This window comes from Papilio xuthus, unplaced genomic scaffold (assembly GCF_000836235.2).
Source record: "Papilio xuthus unplaced genomic scaffold, Pxut_1.1 DF825928.1, whole genome shotgun sequence".
In the NCBI taxonomy this organism is placed as follows: Eukaryota; Metazoa; Arthropoda; class Insecta; order Lepidoptera; family Papilionidae; genus Papilio; species Papilio xuthus.
In genome coordinates, this window is record NW_013532721.1 from 6320238 (window position 1) to 6342884 (window position 22647).

A 22647-nucleotide genomic window follows, 5' to 3' on the forward strand; every position below is an offset into this window, starting at 1 on the left:
CAAATTTCACTTTCTTTCTAACTTGTTGTGTATTATTATAGTATCGTATAACTTTTTCTACTACATTTGCCGTTATTTAAGGCTTCCTTAAAACGTAAACATGTTGTAATCTACTGATTTATAAGTTGTTTACTTCATTGTCTCGCGTTAGCAGCTGGTTTTTTTGCATTGAACACCTTTTAAAAACTATTATTGCATAAAAATAATACGGTATAAGCACACGAAAAAGTTGTTTGTTTCAGAAATTTTACTGGCATTCTAGAAGGCGCAAAAACTAGGGCAATTAAAGTTTCAACATTTTTAACACATGCACTCGTACAGTATCATTTCAGTTGGCGTTCGATTATGAAGTGGTACGCAATTTGCAATTAAATTGTTAACTTTTAATCGCTAATTGGAACTTTGTTTTCTTCCCTCTGCCAATTTAATTTTTAGTTAGCCTTAATTGGCAACGGCCGTCAACTTTTTGCCAATGCAATGACTATGATGCACTACCTCGCATGGTTGCCATCCATCTTGCGTCGACCCATACCCCGATAGCCTCATATAAGACCTGTCTATTTATTTACTTTTTTGTTAATCATATCAGAATTATTACAATGCTCACAACTATATTATTTCTTTAGTGATTTTGGATTTCAATAATTTAATTTTCCGTAAACAGTTTATTTTTGATTTTAAAATGTTTTGCCCTTGATGCTGAATTGCGAAACTTAACGTGTGGAAATTCCGCGTACAATGTCACCGCGACAAGCGACAAGCTTTTATTTATATTGTACGGTGGCGCCATCCATCAACGTCCAAGAGAACTAATTGCAGGGAATTCTCATACATATTATATTAAACATGGTACTTTTTAAACAATAAAAATACTAGAAAACATAACTAATGTCATAATGTAATAAAAAGTCATGTAATAGATTTCTGCAGTAGGCCATTTTTAATTTCAACGTAGATATTTTTTGAATGAAATCGGCCATATTTGAATTTAACTTCACCTACATACGTTTTCTTACCAAATAACTTTATATAATTTAAATTCGGTCAACCCTTGATATTATTGTGACTAGATAAGATTAGTGACATCTGAAAGAGATTAATATCTACATCAGACGGGTTAAAGACGTAAGAGGTTATATAATTTGTATAAGATTTGGCGTGTTATTGCCGTGCAGCGTGACGCTAGCGTGGCGGCAGCGTGACGATTACGATTACGAATCACGACGATCGTCGATAAGGCGGACGATTTGACGTGTCAATCGGAACGAGTATCGACTGCCATCGTACAATCAAACGTATTGTTAAGTTTGGATGTTATTCAAAGTTACAAACAAAACAGGCATTTAACCGTGGGTTTCTGAGACTTAAATTAAGAACATATTGTCATCTCTGTTTTGTCAAAGAGAGGGATGTAGATATGTTTTAAATAGATATTTTGGTCTCAGAAATTAACTGTGAGTTACCAAACTTTTAAATTCAGAAGAAACGTTGCGTACTCCCAAAAGCCTCGGCCCTAGCCTGTTCGACTAGCTTTGTTCGACTAGAAATATGTAAACATGAATCAATATTAGTCAGTTAAGTTGGCGTCGTTTTAAATTTGTCGATAATTTTATAGCCTTGTTCAAATACTTCATGGCAAAAATACTATCCCAAAGGTGTATTCATTATAAAGGTTAGAAGCATAAAATAACATTGAAATAAATTGGCGTCGACGTTAGTTGTAACATCTTAAAGCAAACAAACATTCATAACTAAAATATACGTAAAGTTTTCAAATTAAATGTATTTCTTTAGTAGTAAAATGCTTACTGTTACTCCCTTTTATAACTCAATTACATTATTGTACTGAATAATATCGTATCATTTTACACTAGTTTTGATGAAGTATCTTTTTAATCAAGATATCAAATTAAATGGAAATTGCAAGCCCTAGTATAGTTGCAATTTAAAATATACTCACGCAACAACATTAGTCAATTAAATTGGCGTCGATGCTTGTAAGGTAGTACACGTGGTTAGTATCGAGATAGCATTATTTACAAGGTCTAGGGCCGCACGACGCAAAGGTCACATCGCCTGTTAATACCTTTAGTAGTCAAATGTTGGCTTACAACGTGATTCAGTGTAAGGAGTGGCCGCAAGCTCTCGTGAATGTCATTTACTAGTTTTGTCACGTTCCGTTCAATTCATTTCGGTTCTGTTTTGATAAAATACGAATTCACCTTTTGATTTTGTAATGAATATAAGGTTCAAGTAACAAAGTATAAAATGTTAATGTCGTTTAAATTATAACAGATAATATAGCAAGTTATACTTATGTTAGTTAAGTTTTTCGATTCTTTATTTACAAGTAAATACTATGTATACCGATCTAATAATCGATCTCGGTCAAATTTTATTTATTTAAGCACTTTAATCCATTTGCTTTAAATGTAACAAAACTTAGGATTAACAGATAAATACAACAACAAAACCCGATCTATTACTTACAAAGTGATAGATTTTCGTGCTCTCTCTTACATAAAATAATTAAAATATCGTGTAGACCGATTGTTGTTGTGCTCCGTAAGCGAATTGTTAAAGCGATAAACGTTGTAAATAGCAGTAAATCTAGGAAAAATTATGCTTACGTACTCTAAAGATTTTTAAGAATAACGCAATGTTTTTAATCAATTGCTTTATAATCCTGACTTTAAAATAATAAGTCAATGATTTGTCATGAAATGCAATAAGCTTAGTGCATTAGAGGTAAGCGCACGGTCTCTCGTGATATGCCCTTAAATACATCGTTAGTAAATTCCCCAACATGGCTTCCTCGACTGCAGCCAATAGTAAGGCAGAATATAAGACAGCTTTGCATCTTCGTGTGGGAATGCGAAGAGTTGCAAGAATTACTTTAATTGCATATGTTATGTTTAAAATGATACGTCTTAATAGAACAGTATGTACCTACAAGATTTTTACTATAATCTCTTTGTCTTCTATTGTCTATGAACAAAGCTTTCTTTGGTTTGGTCTGATTTTAAGTCAATGTTTTCTTATTTAGTTTGCTTTTAAGCTTCTATAATAATCTGATAGCTAACATGCAGTGTTAAAATAGCGTCTTATAAAATTACAAAAGCAACTTCAGTTGGAGAGCCACCCCTCTGGCAACGTCAAAGTTTTGTCGACCCCCAGTCTATTATAAAAGGCCTGTATATACCGTCTATGCCTACAACAGACACTATACAACCGCTATATCGCCGTAGATACAGTTCGAGCCGCAGTGGTGTGAGTGAACACGATGAAAATCTTTATTTTCACGCTATATCTCTCCTTATCTAATCGCCCCGGTCAGATAAAGACAGAGCGCCGGAAAAACTGGCGCGGGGCGGGGGTAAAGGCTACATCGATTCCGCGCTTTCACTGCTAGGGGCCGTGTAAACCTTTGAAAGCGGCACTCCGGCCGGTCGATTGTCATCTCTAATGCCATAGGACAAGAAGGAAATTTCCGTGCATAGAGATCACTGGTAAATGGATTGCCTCCCTCTTGGGGGTTCTCATAGTGGGATCTAGATGGCGTAGATATGCTGATACGCGGAGTTGTGTGTGTGAATGCACTACACTCGTGTGCGAGGGTGAATAGGTGTATTTTCCGACTACGAAGTTATACTGGTATGCAGCATAAAGGGAAGCTTCCTATGGGTTAAAATTTGCTTGTGTTTGCAAATATATGAGGGGTTGTAGGTAACCATCCCTTTTTGTAATATAATTTTATGGTGAGTGTAGATAGGTGGATAGATTAGGGAAGACGGAGGCTGTGATTTGATTTGATTAGGAGGTGTTTGCGTTAGGGTCGGGAGAGATAAGGCTGATTGGATCGTAGGAGTAGGGCCGCTGCCGGGAGGGTCCGCTCTTTATGGAAATATGTTTTTAATGCGGCCGGCTCATTGAATTAGTCGACTTCGTGTCACTTGAAGTGAGATTAATCCCTTAAAGTTAGCTTGTCATTACAAACAGGGTGCGTGCTTAATGAAGACGGAAAATCAATTGAACTTAATCTCGAAACATGTTGTATGTTTAGAATATAATTAGAAGTACAAGTATTATTTATATGTTTTAATAAACATCGTACAGTAGTTGAAGTATTGTAAACGAGTCTTAGGTAAAAATGCAAATATCTTTTATGTGCATAGCAATACCAAGTTTCGTTCCTTTAAGTAATCCTAACATTTGCGTATTTGATTGTTCTCCTATTTGTTGTATTGTCAAACGTGTATATCCATTATTAACGGATTTAGAGAACTTTGGCAGCGAATTACAGAAGAAAGGCCGTAAGCTGTCCACTTCTACGGGCAGCGGTATTATGTCCCATTATAATCGCTAAACTCCGTCCGATCTCACAACAAAGGGGTCGTTTTTGTTCCTGTCAAAACACAAAAGGCGGCTCTTGATGTCACAGCGCCTGCTCTTTTGAGTTTATACTACACTGCAAATTAAAGTACTACGATAACAATATGTACTGGATTTTGTCTAGTTGTTTGTTTATTTGTGCCTTTTTATCTGCACCGGCATGATCTCTGTTTGACATTCGCTATGGGAGCCGCGCTTGTATTGGCCGCGGAATGTCGTTGACAGTGAAATGGGTATCACAATTAATAAAACTTTCCGATGTTCGGGGATAAGCGATCGCATGCTTCACATTCTTGCTTTTTTAACGTGATCCAAAAAATCGGTAACACTTGAGGAGTAGCATTGTCGGTCCTAGGAAAATAATTGTTTACACGGAAAAAATTATAAAGACAAATAATGGAATAGGATCGTACCAACGACGCACAGTATTATCATTGACTGGGCTTGAATTCAGCTATACGCAGTTTCTTTTAATAAGTACCTTTTTGTGAATTTGATTTTATAGGTATTTGAGTAAATCTCGAGATATCTTCCAAAGTAAAGCTTTCACGAAAACCTTGGCATCGTGTAACGAGCGCCCCGAATAAAAAATAATTTCGCTCGTAAAATTTACGACTTTTTCCAGCCATTTCAGTGTTTGAAGAGCGAAAGTAATTCGGTCATAAAATTACGAGTAAACAGTCGTTTTTTCATGGAAATAAAAGCGCCCCCACTGACGGTTGACTTCTGTAATCGGCTTAGCTCGGACCCCTCGCCCAGTCTGCTGGTCTCCCTCGGGACCCGCGTGTGATGCAGCGCCCGTAAAAGCTTGATGAGAAAATCTTATCTACAGATTATAAATTGGTTTGGCGTAATTGACTCATAAAATTCGGACCTCGGTTTGGTTTACTCTTGGATTAATTTGTACCATATTCCTCGTATTGTTTTGTCTTTTCTGTTTTGTATATAATAATATATGTAGATATGCAATACAGAGTAGGATATTTTTATAAACAATACGACAGAGTTTTCTTTGGCAACATTATATTAAGTTTAAGCCAAGCCGGTCCCGTGACAGTGAGAAGAAAAAGGTTTGTCCATTGGCTGTGCCTGGCTAATATGGCGAGCTCTAATCTCTTTCTGGCACAAAGGAGCTGCCATGACGGGGCAAAATTTGACGCGAACCATTTAATATTTAGGTATTCCAATATGCAGGCGTACAGTTCAGCACAATATGTTTAGGACACATAAAGGAATTTTTATTTTACTATTCAAAAATGTCAAATTATTTTTATACGCGTTTAATTAGTTGACCTGGAAAGCTGATGAATAAATTTAAGTTAAGGTTATTAAAGTTAACATCCAGGAACCTTTGCGAAAGAACAAATATGTGTTTATAAATTAATAGAATTCTACGCTTAATACACTCGGTAACAAAGACGTGTATTTGCTAGTTATCATACAAAATATCTTATTTGAAATCCTAAATATACAAATTGTGTGCACAACAGTACATTGCCGGCGACCGCCAAGTCACTTACGACATTATAGCTGACAATACGGCGGTACAGTCACGACGATATCTACCAGCGTTCCTTCTAGTTACTGAGAATCGGTCACAAGCAGTATCGAACACTTTGCCTAATGTTCAAAACTCCAATACTATTCTCTCGATAAATGACATGACAAATTAATGGATTTATTATGAGCGGGATTGCGCGCTCTGTTTCTTTTTTTCCCCGCGTCGGGTTAGGACGAATGCATTTTTAATTGAGTGAGGCACTTTTGTGGACTGTATAAAACGGCCACCGCATGCTTGGGATGTTTTTTGTTTGATTGACGGGTAGTAATGGGCAGGTGCGTAAGAGGGGCCGACGATAGCTACTTCGCTTTTTCGCCCCGTTGCCCCGATGTTCGCTTTTTGTCTGTCGCATCGTTTTGCCGATTCAGTTTTGTTGTAACGTGATTGTTTTAACAAACTAAGAACACCATGTGCTTGCTGATATTTGTAACTTTTGCTAATTGTTAATGACAAAAATCGCCAGACGTGACTGGTTGGATTTTAAGGACGTCTAGATTCTAGTGGCTTTTTTGAATTACAGAATTGAAATATTTTTAATATTCATGTTTCTTAACATTTGCTTATAAACCACGAAATATATGTATAATAAATTAAAAATTATTTATATGCGTCTATCAGAAAATGGCCTAAAACTTATCAGTAGCGCCATCTACATTCAATTAAGGACATTAAATTTATAACATTCATAATTTGTATTTATTAATGTTTTTCTATTTGCATTTGCAACTAATTTTTATTTAATAAAAATTAAGATAATAGAACCACTCACAGTATTTTTGCCAAACTTTACCTCGCTCAACGGTACTGTTGAATTATCCGCGATCAGTACCTACTCTAAAATATTTTGAAAAAATGTTGAGACTAGGAATACATTCTTTCTTGCTTCAAATAGAGTACTTTTTCTTTAGAACACATATGTTTGTATTTCCTCTGGTATTGAAAGACGTCATGTGCACGTTTGTAACCTCAACAATATATATATATACGAATACGAAGTAAAAATTAAGTACACATATCTTAAAGCTGTGTAGAGCTTATGTTTTCAATTGTTTTTCTTAAATCATCTTTTGTTTACAGTCACTGCAGAGCGCTGCGCGACGAGCGGGCACCTCGTGCGCCAACTGCAAGACTACCACAACGACACTGTGGAGACGCAACCAGAACGGCGAGCCAGTCTGCAACGCCTGCGGACTCTACTACAAACTACATAATGTGAGTCAATCTACCCCTATATAATGACTATTTACTAACGAACAGGATTGAGACAGGATAGAGGCTCTATCCGAGATAAAGGTGATGTAGCCACCTTGTCAGATAATATAATTAAAGAATAATTAGAAGATTAGTTGGATAAATTTATGAATACTTAAGAAGATTTAAATTTAGCCAAACCTAAGCTCTTTGTTAAAGATTTACCTTCTTTCTGAATGAATCAAATATGAGTTAAATATTTATTTATAAACTCCGTTCTTTTATAAACCCATATTCCCTCAAGAGACCAACTCCCTCGTGATGAATCGGCAGATTCTTGGTGACAGATAACAAGCGACTGCCGCGCCCCCTGACGCCGGTTAATGTGTCATAACACCCGGCGATTGTCCCCAGCCAGCTTGTGGCCATTTAGCGACTACTTTACATTATTTTAGCAATACGAACGTTGATAATAAACAAAAGTGTAGTTGAATTCTTAATACATTCATGAACCAACGTTATTCAAAGTATCTTAAAAATAAAATTCAAGTACTTAGTATTTGAAACAATAAATTGTTTTCATACAATTAAAAGTGCTCTAAAAATTAAGTGCATTTCTCACGGCACTCGCAACCCCGATGTGTAATAATATACCCTTGTGCAAACTCGGCAAGCGATACATTCGCAAAACAACAAAAGTACGGGATCATACAATGACAAATATATTAACAGACCCTTCGATCGTTTGATTTTTTTTTCCTTTGAAATGTATACTTTATTGCTGTACAAAATATTCAGGCAACAATGTTGTTGGTCTAATTATTCGGAAGCGGCTACAATGGTGCGGAGGGTGTGCCCGCTACTTTAAGAGTTGACGGTATAATGGCAGACATACAATACGGGAATGCAGCGGTAGCGTTCAACAAACATGTACGTTCCCGCCTCTTATACATATTTATATATTTGATCGTATTGAGTTACACAAATGCCGTCAGCCACTCGGATTTAAGATAAGGTGAAGGCACTGATGAAAACATTACTGGCAGTCACCTGAGAATCCGTCCGCGCGGAATTAAAAAAAAACTTAATTGTCTATGTGTTCTTCCAGACTATGTTCTACATGTATGCCAAATTACAGCGACATCTGTAGAGCCGTTCCGGAGATACCTTCAAACAAACATCAATCCATCTAATCATTCGCATTTATAATAATAGTGAGATAGAAAGATTGGACACTTGGATTCTTGACAATGATATTACAAAAGAAAAATATTTCTTAAGTTAATAAGATATATTAAAAACTCATAGAACAAGACAGTAGTTGTGCATAAAAAGTTACTTGTTCAAATCGCGTAATAATTCTGGTCGTAGTTTCGTCATTTTTTTGTCCAATTTAAATATATTCGTATAAAGTAAACATATTCGTAGATTTAATTAATATATTCCATGCAAATTATTGTAGCAGACTTTTAAAATAATAAAAACAAATGTACGTAATAAAAATTGCATTTGAGTGAATCATAAAATATGTCGCTTATTCGGTATATAGCTTTAGTTTGCTTATGTCAAGTATTTCTAACTTTTGAAAACAAACACTGATATAATTCGGCGAGACTCGAAGCGGATACATCGTGATCGATTTCACACAAAAAACGCAATTCATACTATTGTATTACGCACGAGCCCATTGTGATACACCGACGTCAACCTTACTATACGCGAACGAAAACATTTTGATATTTTAATATTTAAAAATAATTTTCAAAGAAATATTAGGTTATAAAGTAATATAGAATTACATTTTTAAATTGCATTTGTTATTGCGATAGTTAAATATTTATGATTATTGTTAATTTTATAGCATAATCAAAATATGTTTTAATGATACGGTCATAAAAGTAAAAATTATGTTACGTATATATTGCATACATTTTTAAGTATTATACAAAAATCAGTAAAGCATGATTTGCTTGTTAATAAATAAATAAAAAAAGTTTAAAAGTATCAAAGCGTGTGCGTCGTTGTATAGAGAAAAAACTCTCAAGTGTGTTTACTCACAATATACCTCTTAAAGGTATACTATTGTTTGACCATGCACGCTTAAATTGCCTTCATAGAGTATACAACTTGAGCCGACAAGGATCTTGTTCTTTTGGTCCTTGTAACCAAAGGTTTTGTATTATTGTTTTTAATAAAAATATTTTATTGGTACTTTGTGATAGTTTGTTTGTCTTTGATTGATATGGGAACGTTTTTGACTCGTGTGGTATGCGAACGGATTTAATAAAACAATTTAAAACATTGTGAAAATTAAACATTGTACGTTTTGAAATTTTACGTTGTTTATTTATATTCTTCTTCTTCTTCGTCGTTACAGTCTTGTCAGACTGGTCGTGGACATCAAGTATCAGTGACCCGCTTTACCAAGCGCCGCCACTCCTCCCTAGTCGCTGCCGTTTTAGTACATTGGTAGGGGGACATCTACAGCCGCTCTGATTTGGTCGGTCCACCTCATAGGCGATCTTCCTCCTTCCTTATATTATAAATGTTTTATTATATAATGTATTATTGTGAATGTTTTGATGGATGGATAGATGTTTGTTTGAAGGTATCTGCAGAACGACTAAAGGGATCCAAATGAAATTTGGCATACATATAGAACATAGTCTGGAAGAACACGTAATCTACTAATTAGGTTTTTTTAATCCGCGCGGACGGAGTCGCGGGCGACTGCTAGTATTTATTGTTTATTCTTTGTTTACTTGAGGATACTAGGAACTGTTTTATTTTGATTATGTGTAAAAATAATTTGTTATTGTTCAGTTAATTTTGCGTACATTTTAGTCAGATGATTAAAATCAAATCATAAAAGCTAATGATTGGTCATTACTTCATCAATTATATCTAATCTATTTTAAAATGCTTAAAAATTTCCTTTAAAATGTGAATAAAGTGATATTAAAATGATCAATTTATATTAAAGATATTTAAAATGTATATTATTAATTGCTTTAAATTATTAAAAGGAGATAAAATTTTCCTATAAATTTTATTTTAAAATTTCAACTGTGTAGTTTTTAGTCTATTTATATAAATACCTAGTCCAAAAATATGATAAATATGAATTTAATCATGCTGAATCTAAGTCACACGGTCATTTTAAAATCCTGTCTCACAATAAACACGATAATAAACTATTTAATAAAACGACAGATAACAAAAAAAAATAATAATTTTAACGATGCTATTTTTACTACATCTACGATTTTATAGATAATATCAGATTAGGATAATGTTTCATAGCCATTTCTTAGCAGACACTTTATTCAGTAACAACCTTGAACAACAGAAATTAACATTCAAATTATTAGTAAAGCTAAAGTTTTATAGCGATGACTTGATTTTTATTTTCAAAACACTTTTTTGATCCACTGCTAATGCAGAACTAAAATATCGGAATTTAGTTAACATAGAGACGCTGTTCTATTTAGACAAAACGATGATTCAATACCGTGGGATGATTCGAGCTTTTGGGTACAAACTGTAAACGTAATTTTATAACAAAACATTTAAATTAATTTATACTATTTTATTACTTATTTATGTATTTTTAAATAATAAATATCTTACAATAATCGCCGACTATGCATAGAGATTATGTAAGTTATATGTAGAGTCGCTTTAACTTTATAAACACTTAAAATCGAGTTCAGTTTGCGTTGTGTACAAATGGCGTTAGTTGTCTTAGACCATAGAAAGGTTTCGTTCGAATGATAAAGCAATTCTTCAACAATTAATAATCGCCCCAAGCGGAGCCGAGCCCAATTGCTATTGAATACTATCGAAAATAAATTATTTATTTGGCCATTTACAATAGCCGGGTAATAGGATTACTTTAGGTGCGTGGGTTCGAATCCAGGGCCGTACCTGGCGACCGCAGTTCCCCAACAAAAGCCCGGTTTGATGTGGCTTTTTATAAATTTGTTTATTTAATTTATCACGCTCGTTTATTTGGTACTTCCTTCGCGTTACCGCGATTAAGTTTTTATGGTTTGTATTCGATTATATTTTTTTCCGGTACGATCATTTATCATTCATCGATGAGTCGGTTATAACTTTTTGCGACCATTTTAAATTCTAAACATTTTTTTCCTAGGCAACTTGAATCATAGTGGTCAGATGGCAAAATGTTCTTTTCAAAATTTAAATCAACAAATATACTTTTGATGGCCTTAAAAATGTATTATACATAATTATTATTACGTATTCCTATTTAATTATGTTTATATTTATGTAACAGTATTAAGAAAAAATTTCACTCACCGTTTAATAATTTAAAGTCATATTTAAAATACAGTAGGCGTGAGAATTAGTTCAAGCAAAGAGGTAACGCAATCATTTTTTAATAATTTGAATACCTGTCAACAATCAAATACTCTTGACCGGAAGCTGAACCAAAAATATAGGAATTACTTAATACAAAATACTACTTATGAACTAGTTACGTTATTGACTTTAGCTCTTGATAAAGTAAACCTTATGAGTTGTATAATAAAACTCTACATGAGTTAGTCGTTTTTATACAACGTTTCGAAACTAGTCGACGATGTTAAGTGCCTTCCATACAAAAGTATTGGATTACCGGCTGCATTGAGTGTTAGAAAGAGAGCGGCCATAATAACAGTTCAAATGATACATTTGGAATACAATGGAGCGATCAATTCAATTTTTGAATTGAGAACGCTCTCCTAGCCTTTTTTTTATTTCATCTAAAGTGCTGTTTTGTTCAGCCAACATCCGACGGATTCTGACAGTCACTGTTTTTTCTCCCGTTTTTCTTTCGCATCAGATTTTAATGTTTTGTTATTGATAAAAATATAAAACTTGTAGTCTAAAAAAAAAGTTTACAAATTCAAGGTGACATAACTCGCACCGAAAAGGAGTCCATCACTGTGAACCCCTTTTCTATTTTTTTGGCGAGTGTGAACATTCGCTTATCTAGCAATAATTACCGATGTAAATTGCAATTATTTTCTGTTGGTTACGAATTAAAAAAGTAGTTTCGGTAAATTTTTAATTTTTTGTCGATACAAAGGATCTAAAAAGCACGTTTAATTTACTCATTACACTCCGTGTACTGGCACTGGCTGTTAGCCAAACGGCCGGCACGTTTGGCCGAATGTTATAATGACATCAATTTGAATATTCAACATTGAACAACGATACAATTTACATAAGTTCGACCGTTGAATTTTGTGCCAATGTAAAATGTCCCCTACCTTACTAATTATTGCCCGTTATTATTATTTCCGGATCGAATTTTTAAACAAGCCTCCGAACGCTTGCTTTTAATTATAATTAAAATGTTATGCAATTCGTTTACGTAATGTTTATTTACAATAATAAAATACGTTAGTTCCGAATGTTTCAGTTAGTCGAAATCGTTATAAATAAAATAAAACTGGGCGTCCGCGCAGTAGGCCGGAAAGATTTTATCTGTTGGCAATACAGAAAAAATGGCGCCCACCGGAAGTGTCCGAGCGCGCCGCGCGGCGCGTTACCATTTTTTTTCTTTTTTGTTTTAAATGGCTTTTTCCCGGCAGCGTTCGACCGGAAATGCGTTTGCGTAGAACTGCTCGACATCGACCAACAGTGATACGTCCCATAAATTCTGTAAACAATTTTGGCACTTGATAAAAGGTATTAAAGTTTTATTTCCTGTGAACGGCGGGAATAAAAACGTTTCGGTAGGTCCGAAGACATGGTGTGCGCAGCGCTAAATAGGTTGTTTTTATTCATGAGGGCCTCTTCTGTTTTGTGAACGATTCCAGGCTGATTTATTGTATTCGTAATAAATTATGAGAAAGCTTGATACCTTATAAATTGTATTCTGGGGAACATTAATGTTTTACTTCTTTGTAGATTTTTATATCAACCTGTAATGATGAGAAATCGTTACCATAATTCCGCTCTTGCTATCTTCGTAACATTTGCGGATGAAAAGACATTTTAGGATATTCGAATATATTTTTATTCTACAACTCAAAAATGTAGATCATATTAAAAATATTTAATTTTTAATGGACTTATTACAATAAATGAAAGAAAAACAACGTGAGATGTTATTTTTGTTTTTCTCTATTCTAAAATTGAGTGCCTTTGTCACCGAATTTTGAATAGAAAAATTAACATACTCTCTGCTATAGAAAGTCTATTTTCATTTTGCATTCGAAATTTAAAAAAAGAACAAAATGGCAGCTGCACGTGAGGCGAGCGATCGTCGGGGGCGATAACAGTGTCCTTCTACAAAACAATTACGCCGCTACGAGTAAGTCGGTCGCGGCGCAAACTAAGCGAGATTTTCGCAACGGCCATTGTCGAGAGCTTTTGTCATTGCCGATGGCTATTTGTAAGTACCGATATCTATATTTCCAATATTCGTGTCTCGAATTAAACCTGTTCTAATCAATTACACTTAAAATTTACGATTTTGTTAGAATTTTAATAAAGGTAGAAACGGAAATAATACTTAGAAACTTTATACCAACATAAAGACATTTCAATGACAACTCTGGCCATTTATTGAACAGTGCTAGTTATAATAAATTTATAACAAAATAACCTTTACACTAATTTTAATAATTCAGATACTACCGTTAATTTCTAATAATTATTTTATTAAATTAATAATAATATTAATTCAAAGATATGTGTGAAGTCAACCAACCCGCACTCGGCCAGCGTGGTTGACTTATGGCCTAATCACCCTTAATTTAGGGTAGGATCCGAGCCCCTCGGTGGGGACGTATAGTGAGCTGATGATGATGAATAATAATATGTAGAAAAATAATTCAAAAATAATTAGTGATATAAAATAATATGAAATGTATGTTTAATATTATACACATAAATCTTAAGTAAGATATATAGACAAGATATAGTAATTGAATAATGATGAGTTGAAACGGGGATGTAAATCAGTGATCTGGCACGCCGCCACGATATCAGCGCCATCTGCAGTGATCTACGAGTGTGCAAAAATAATCTTAGCAATTCCAAGAAGTTCATCATCAAACAACTTGAAACTTATAGTTGTTAATTACAATAATAGTTATATTACAATTTAATTTCCCAGGTGTCACTGTATATGTTAATTCATAGTAAAATTTACTAAAATGATATCTCTGTCGAAAGTAAAGTTTTCTGATATCTAGATCAAAAACTGCGACTCTGTAGTTTCTTGAGCCCAAAACTAACTTAACTAGAGAATGATCTTTTGTAAATTTAACTCTATTTTGGTTTGCGTGAAGCTTTATTATAACAACGATTAATAGGTACCTATCGTGATAAGATTACTGAATATATTATTGTTACGATATAATTTGTTCATTAAACAATTCGAAGTTTGTCTAGTGTCCAATGTTCAATCCAATGTCAATTCGAAGTAAATAATTCTGTTAGTTGAACTGACATATCAGTGCTGCCGCCTGTCGGGGTTACAGGTAATTGCCTTTTAGTTCGGCGAGCATATTAGAATTGTTCGGTCGATTGCGTTCACGAGAGACTTTCGGCCGTTACCCCTCCGGTACATCTGTAAACATCTCTTAGATAAGCATCTGACGTTTGACACAAAGCGCGGTTGCGGGAGATACTATCTGAGAACTATCCGAGACCTCCCCTCCCCTGCCCCTCCCTTTCCTCTCCACCCGCACTCCAAACTTCCTCGGCACCGTCTAATTATTTATTTATGGCCGCCTATCATACCATCGATGCGCTCCACGGCAAAGCTGAACGTTTTCATGACTTCAAATTTAGAATGGGAGCAGTTCGTTATCATCTAGGTGATCTCGTCGTCGGCAACGAAATCTCAGCGACATTTCGCCATTCTATTTCGTAAACAAGGACTAGTATTTAATTCTTGAAATTTCTATTTAAATACAGGTTATTTAGGACGACGCCTGCAATGAGAAAGTACATTCCTATTGTCAACAGTTTGGTTATCTGATCATACCACGTGTTGCTAAATTAATTTCATCATAACTTGTAGTTGAGTGAGCCATTGTACATAATAATGAATGCTTTAAATTTCGCACAGTACAACATTTGGTATAGATTTACAATTGATAGAAGTTTTACGAGTATTGTGGTTTTGCTATAATAAATTTAGGTACTACTTGTGGCTAGGGTTATGTACACTTCAACAACTGGCCGTTAACAAAAAGAAAATTATGGTGGTCCAAATTAATGGAATTTTGATAATTTGAACTTAAATTCACGTAATTGATAAAATTCCGTTTTACACCGTTGCCACGAAAGGAAGACTATAAAAAACATTTATGACATCTCACTTGTATTACCAGCAAAGGTGTAATTTGATTGAAAGCACCAAAAAAGTCTTATAATCATGTAATAAGTGGTGGAATAATTACTAGGGTTCATAAGGCAGGTGTATTTGAGATACGAGCGCACGCGCCGACTTGACGCCACTCACCGTTGCTAGCCACGATTAACGAACTTCGAAATATAACTTTGAAATTCATTGTTTCTACAAATTATTCTTACTTTCTACATTGGACAATTTGAATTTAAACGCGTTAATATATTTATGATGTTAGACACCGCCCTCTTTCAGCTGTCTTGTAATTTTAATTCGTTATATTTTTTGTGGCAAATTTATAACGATTCATAATTCATTATGTTTAATTAAAAAAACGTGTACGACTCGTTTAAAGGATGTGCGAAACTCTTTGAATTCATCACGAAACAGGATGGGTATAATTAGTCATTATTCCAGTTTAATGTGTTACTAAAAGTTTAATATTTGTTAGTATCCTTTTTATGTTACTATTTAAAGTTTATCCACGTATTTTAACAATTCATATTCTTTCCTTTCAATGTATGCTCTTAATTATGTTTTTTTTTGCGGTTAAACTTTGAATCAAAGCAAACATTTGCATCATACATCTATACTAATAATGAAAAGAGGAAAGATTTGATTGTTTGTTTGCATTGAATAGGCTCCGAAGCTGGAGGACGCTGCTTTATCTCCGTGTGACATAGCTTATATTTATTACTAGAATTTTTTGAAGACAAAGTAGCAACTAGTTAGTAAAAAATCATATTTTTATTTGACATCCTCAGTCATTATTATCTATTTCTACGAACTCTAAAAGGCTTGTAGTAGATAAATTCATCATTAATAATGTCGTTAATATTTTCATATGCATATAAAATAATCATTTTTACACAGGCGTTCTCAGTAGAAGGTTGCTATACGTATGAATTAAAAGACTTGCAGACTTCAATATTTAACGAGGCAAAGTTTATGTTAGTGATGTGCGTAGTCTAAAACATATCGATAATCAAGAAGCTGTTAAAGTCGCTGTCTGTATGGACAGTTACGAGGCGAGAGCTCGACGGCGGCCGCGTATGAATTAGTGTAGCCTGGTAGCCGGTGGAGATTTAATGCCGACGTGGCCCAACACTAATTGGACCGGGTTCGATGCCAAGGGCGCGAAACACTTCAATTTATTTCATTCCATAATTGTTTTTGAGATGTGAGATAGAAGAAGCTACTGTACTTCAAATGTATACAATTTTTAATGGATTTCTCTGCAATATTTATCTCTTATTCGATTGACCTACGAGGACAATGTTTTGGTACCAGTTCTTAAGTGTATTACCTTTTTTTGGTTTAAACCATTTCACAATTATAGAGTGCAATCCTGTGTCAAGTTTTGCATATCTTTATATTTTATTTTCCCCTGGTTCTAATTTTAATTTAATCTTTTCAACATAATTTAAAACAATTCGGTAACACGTTAAATCGTTTATACAATATGGAGTGTTAAATAATCTCTAAATGGAAAGATGTAATGAAGACCACGTTACTAAAGCATTCGTCTTTAACTTCATACATATTCAAGACGTAAACATAACAAAACTGAATCGTTACAAACGTAACCATTTGCGACGCTCTTACTATAAATCGAGGGTGTCGATAAATTTGGCGGGCTGTATAAATCGTGTTTTCAATTAACCACCGAGTACCAGTCGTCCGCGAACTTACTACTGACTCCAGTATTTATTTTAATCGCACGCACCCATCAAAAACAAGACTGCTTTTATCGTTACACATCCTTAATTATAAATTGTTAGTTAGCCTCTTTTAAGGTTGGTGTCTGAGACCAAAATCCCTGGATAAAACATACTGTTATCTCCGTTTTGTCAAAGATAATAAGAGGGAGGACTATATGTCTTTATATTATGGGATTTCAGTCTCAGAGACCAACCATTAGTACTGTAAAAAACAATATTTCTTTTATTATCTATCACTTTTATTCAGAGACGAGAATGTCAACAAACTTGCATAACTCTTTTGGAATTATTTTATTTTTGACTTAACATCATCAGGGGTAACATATTAAAATTATTAAAGTTATCCTTTTTTAAACAAGTCGAGTGGCAAGATGCGTTGCGCAGGCGCAGGCGCCGGCGGCGGGGACGATTGCCTCGTGCGCTAACTACGCGGAACTAATTCACCGACATCACCAAAAGGACCGCTTTTTGTCTTTGCATCACTAAACGTATATTTTGGACTGTCGCCACGAGGGAGATGACTTGGGTTCTGTAAAAATATAAACAGCTGCAAATTTTTGACTGCTCGTTGTTACGCTGATGGTGAACGTTGGTTTGTTCCAATCAAATGCTTGGTGTCTCCGATTTTAGGCTTCAATGTCTACTAATGTATCAGTCGTCTTTCTTGAATCCTTGCCTGTGTTGTAACATCATCACCTCCCCGTTCTCATCCTACTTTATGTGAGATTCGTGCACAAAGTTTTCGTCTTCCAGACTGATCTATCCTTCGTAATTATATTGTAGTTCTTGTCATAGTAAATCCTTTTTCTTACAAACGTAATTTCTATTCATGATCTATTCTACCGAACCCCAATGTGAATTAACTTTAAAAGTTCTCCCCCTTCCGATTTAAACACTGAGAACCCTTTTAAGAAACACTCGGTTGATTTTAAATGACCCGATACTTCTGTATATTAAAAAATGCACACGTGATGTGTCTAAACTTAGTCGAGTCATCACGTGACTTGTCGCTACCGTTTGTAAATTACGTTTATCAGTTTTTAAGCACACGTACGCGTTTCAATAAAAAAAAATTAAAATTGTCCCAAGATATCGTTTTGTTAAATAACATTGTAAAATGTAAGAAATATTTAAAATAAATTTATATCCTTAAGTGATGGAAAATTATTGCGTTATCAAAGGAGCTGTAAATAAATTTGTAACTCTTGGCGTTTTAATTTTAATACGTAAGTTTGTGCGCGTAAGGTATTAAGATATACAACTGTATTCAAATCTTTAAAGTTTTATTAAAAACAAATTTGGTTGCATTCATCAAAAAACGATGTCACAACTTGAGCTTTCAACTGTTTGAGTATAATTCTGCGTAGTTACGTGTGTGGCGGTGCACGGTGGCCGCCGGGCCAGCGCCGTTGCGCCCAATTGCAACCGCGTATGTTTATTTTCCTGCCACGCAACATTTCTCCTGTCGTCGAGGCCATTTCGCTTTTTAATTGCAATTCTCAACACTTGACTGATTGGATGTAACATTTTAGTTATAATTTTGCTTATTTAAATTCTCTAAATGTCAGTGAAACAATTTTAATACGACATTTTTATAGTGAACTAGCTGTCGCACGTGATTCCGTCCGCGCGGATGTAAAAAAAACAATTGGCCGCAGCGTAATTTTATATAGTCTAAAGCACCTCTATAAATGGACTATCCAACAAAAAAAGAATTTTTCAAATCGGACCAGTAGTTCCTTAGTTTAGCACCTTTAAACAAACAAACAAACCAACTCTTCCGCTTTACATATTAGTAGAGATAAAAAATAAATGGTAATGAACGATTTGTCATTTTAATTTATTGATCAGGTATTTAAGTGTGACTTTAATGCGAATTTAATTGCTTTAATTAGCAACACGCGATTGTTTTTGCACAAGTGTGAACTTTTCTTTATAAGTTCGCACGCTTAGAAAATCGATTGTTAATCAATCTCTATTAATTAACAATAATATCGGATAATATCTATAAGTGTTACGACGCAAAAACGAGCAAAAGTAATTAAAACTTCGGATTACATTTGAACTTAAGTCAGTACTATGTCACTGAATGTTTAACATCATCATCATCATCATAATCATACTAAATACTAAAATACATAACAATGCCCGGTCCTGTGCCGCCCGCATCCAGTAAGCAGCCAATGTTAATGACTTCAAATAAATCCTCCTAAATAAACAAATAATCAGACATAGTGTTTTGTTTTTTTTATTGTCGATTGTATAAATTTTTTAAAATTGGTAATAAAATTTAACAAAAGTGTGTGTTTTACATGTGTGGCTGTCCATACGTAAAAGATAAGAAAAATAACAAGACTAGCAGTAGCTCGGACTATAGTTATTTTAATAGAATTGTAAGGATAATTGAAACATTTGTTATGTCTAGTTGTATATTACGATAATTTATAAAACAGTTGATTCGACCCGAAGTCTACGAAGTCGACATAATGTATTGTTTCACAATGTAGTTACAGAACCAAGGAAATATTAATCAAATCGAGTACATTTTAATGCAATTTGCATGTAATATTATCTATCGCTAGACACGGATGCGCGCATTTACCATGCAATTGTGTTGAAACTACGACGTTTCGAGTCATTAAAACGTTAAATTGCTACCGAGATTATATAGATATTAAAGAAGTAGGCGAAGAAAACATTTCGCAATGCATCGATACGATTATTATTTAAATATAAATAGGAATGTTCGCTGTTAAACAAGGGATAAAAACGAAATACGATAACGCGATCAGTTTCAATTGAGTCATTTATCGTTACTTTTTACCCGATAACGGTTGCATTGCATTTTTTGCCGTGTAATTGGTTGCTAATTCTCAAGTTTTGTCGTGCACTCGTACGCCTGTCTAATTTATCTGATCTTTATCGATTGATTTACAGCTAGGCGGCGTTGCGCGTCGTGTGCGCTGCATTTCTCTCATTTCCTGCGCTCGATTTATTGCATTGCGCGGGGGAAGTTTTGTTACAATTAACACTACACGTTTTCCATTACTTATTGTCTCATAATTTATAATTGGTTCACATAATTTACCGAACCATATTTATAGTTCAATCCTAAAAATTATGAATAATAAGAAATATTAGGAAGAAAATCCGACAATCCGATACACCAATCGGCGCAACACTAGCGTTATTTAAATGTCAACGTTTATTTCCCCTCACTAATCAATCTGACGCTTGACTTGGTAAAGAAAGCGCGCGAATTCGCGCTAAATGATTCTAACTAATGTCTTAAAGTAAAGGTAGATGGCGCCACTAAAAAAGATACAACACACTAACGTTTTCCATTGACTTAAAAACATACCCTTTTATCATTCATCAGCTGTGTACAAATACGTAATAAAGGGCTCGTTTCTGTGCAATTACCTTCAATACAAGCTTTCTAGTTGTCGGAAAAATTACAGCGAAGCGTTTTCCATGGCATTGTGGCGAGCCTGTTATTTTCCCATTTGGCTTGATGTCTGCGGCCGATGCCAGATAGCCTCGCTCTCTGATCTAGAAACCTAACGTAATTATTCGCACGCATACCGACTTGCATCGTGAGGTAACACATTTGTATTTTTTTAATAGCTATTGCGCTTTTACTTCGATCTTTTCTATTAAACCTACCTATAAGATGTAATATATTTTTATTATCTGTAGGCATTTATTCTGGCCAGATGAAACCAGAAATAGAGTAAAGAAAGTATGGATGAGTAAAAGAGGATATTCATAAGAAGGGCGTGAATACACAAATGAAAAACGACTGAGTTGTATGAAGGAGTATATTCCATTATTAAATATAAGAGGCCTTTAGTGACCACTTAACGTTTATGAGTGCGATTGTTAATATAATTAAATTCAATTAATTCGTAGTATCTGGTAAAACCAACCGATCTAATGAATTTGGTTAGCACATGAACAAACTGCAAACTAGGTGAATGTAAGGCTTTAGAAACTAGTTTACGCTGAAGTTTCATACGATCGGTAACAACGAACGCAAACTCTATAAAATGTCTACCAATCACGCTATCGGTAAAGGTGGCAATACACTGCAGTTAGGTATGTTTTAATCTGTTCAATTTAATATCTTTTTTTTTACCATTTGGTATAGAACTAAAAAAATAAGCATATTATTGCTTAAAATTGCATTAAATGCGTAGTAATTGAAACTAGGTTGACCCCTGACGTGACCGTAAATACTATAGTGTGTTACGAGCATTATATCCAATCATTTGTACTCGATAGTTTTCCAAAATTTAAACTGAAAGAAACTTTATCCATCGATCTATTTTATTACGTTAAGTTTCTTTAAAAGTTATCTAATATTTAAAGCCCACTGTCTACATTTTCTATATACATTTAAGTCTGTATTTTAAATTTATTTCATACGATAATATTAAAACTATAAAGCAAGTTTATCAGTGATTCTGAGTCCCACGTATGACGGAATGTTTCATGTATATATCTTAGTTAGTGCAGTCCGTATGTACGTAGCATTTCATCCAGTAATTATGATTGTTTCCCTTCGTGGAATAGTGCATGTAGTTTTACTGATAAGATTTGTCTACGCAGCCTTCGTGTAGTCTACGAGCATAGATTCAAGATTACAGAGGCTGAACGTGAAAGGGCGTTTTGTTTCCTTTAACGCGAAGAAGACTAGGATTTTTAATTTTTTTTTTCAACTCTACCGAGATTGTTAGTACAGGAATAACTAAATCTGAAAGTAGCTTTTATAGTTTGATAGATAAGTGTATTTAAAAAGTATATTACTAAGTTTTGACTTAGTTATTTTTTTTTATTTAATTCCATTGGTGAAACATTTCAGACAATCATTGAGTATACAGATGTTAGTGTCATATTCACGTTATGCACTGGCTTACTCGATGTCCACTCGGACAAACATACTCGTAGTGTTTGTACGTTTAGTGAGAACAGGTGGCTACATAATTAACTTGATGTAATGGACAGTTATTAAGCAATTTCTGCAGTCAAACGGCGGGAAGCTCGGCTATTTCAACGCCGTATAACTTAATGTGAACCGATTCCACGTACACGTATGTTTGATCGTAATAATTGAATTAAAATACTGTAAATTTTTTCCAATTAATGTACTTTTTTCATATGATTAAATTGTTATTAACTTCGTAAGACATTTTATATACTAAATGGCGAAACACCGAGTGTTAAAGGGCCATGGGCTTGAAACTAGTCGGTGCCGGCACCGGACAATACATGAGTTTATACATATATTAGTTATAACCTTTCTCTAACCGAAATGTGACTATTCTTATCGCCCTAAGAAGGATAATATGGAAGGAGGAAGGATGATAAGTATCTAGTTCTAGATATTATTAGTTAGAATCCTT

General features: G+C 34.4%; 1 protein-coding gene across 4 annotated transcripts in view; it reads left to right on the plus strand.

Annotated features, from left to right (window-relative positions):
- The window catches only part of grn (GATA binding protein grain), a 90436-nt gene that overhangs the window by 62134 nt on the left and 5655 nt on the right, over positions 1–22647 (plus strand). For all 4 annotated transcript variants that reach the window (XM_013322697.1, XM_013322700.1, XM_013322698.1 and 1 more), the window contains exon 5: positions 7031–7165. In XM_013322697.1, coding sequence (XP_013178151.1) covers positions 7031–7165 — 135 coding nt within the window. The remainder of the gene's footprint in view (positions 1–7030; positions 7166–22647) is intronic.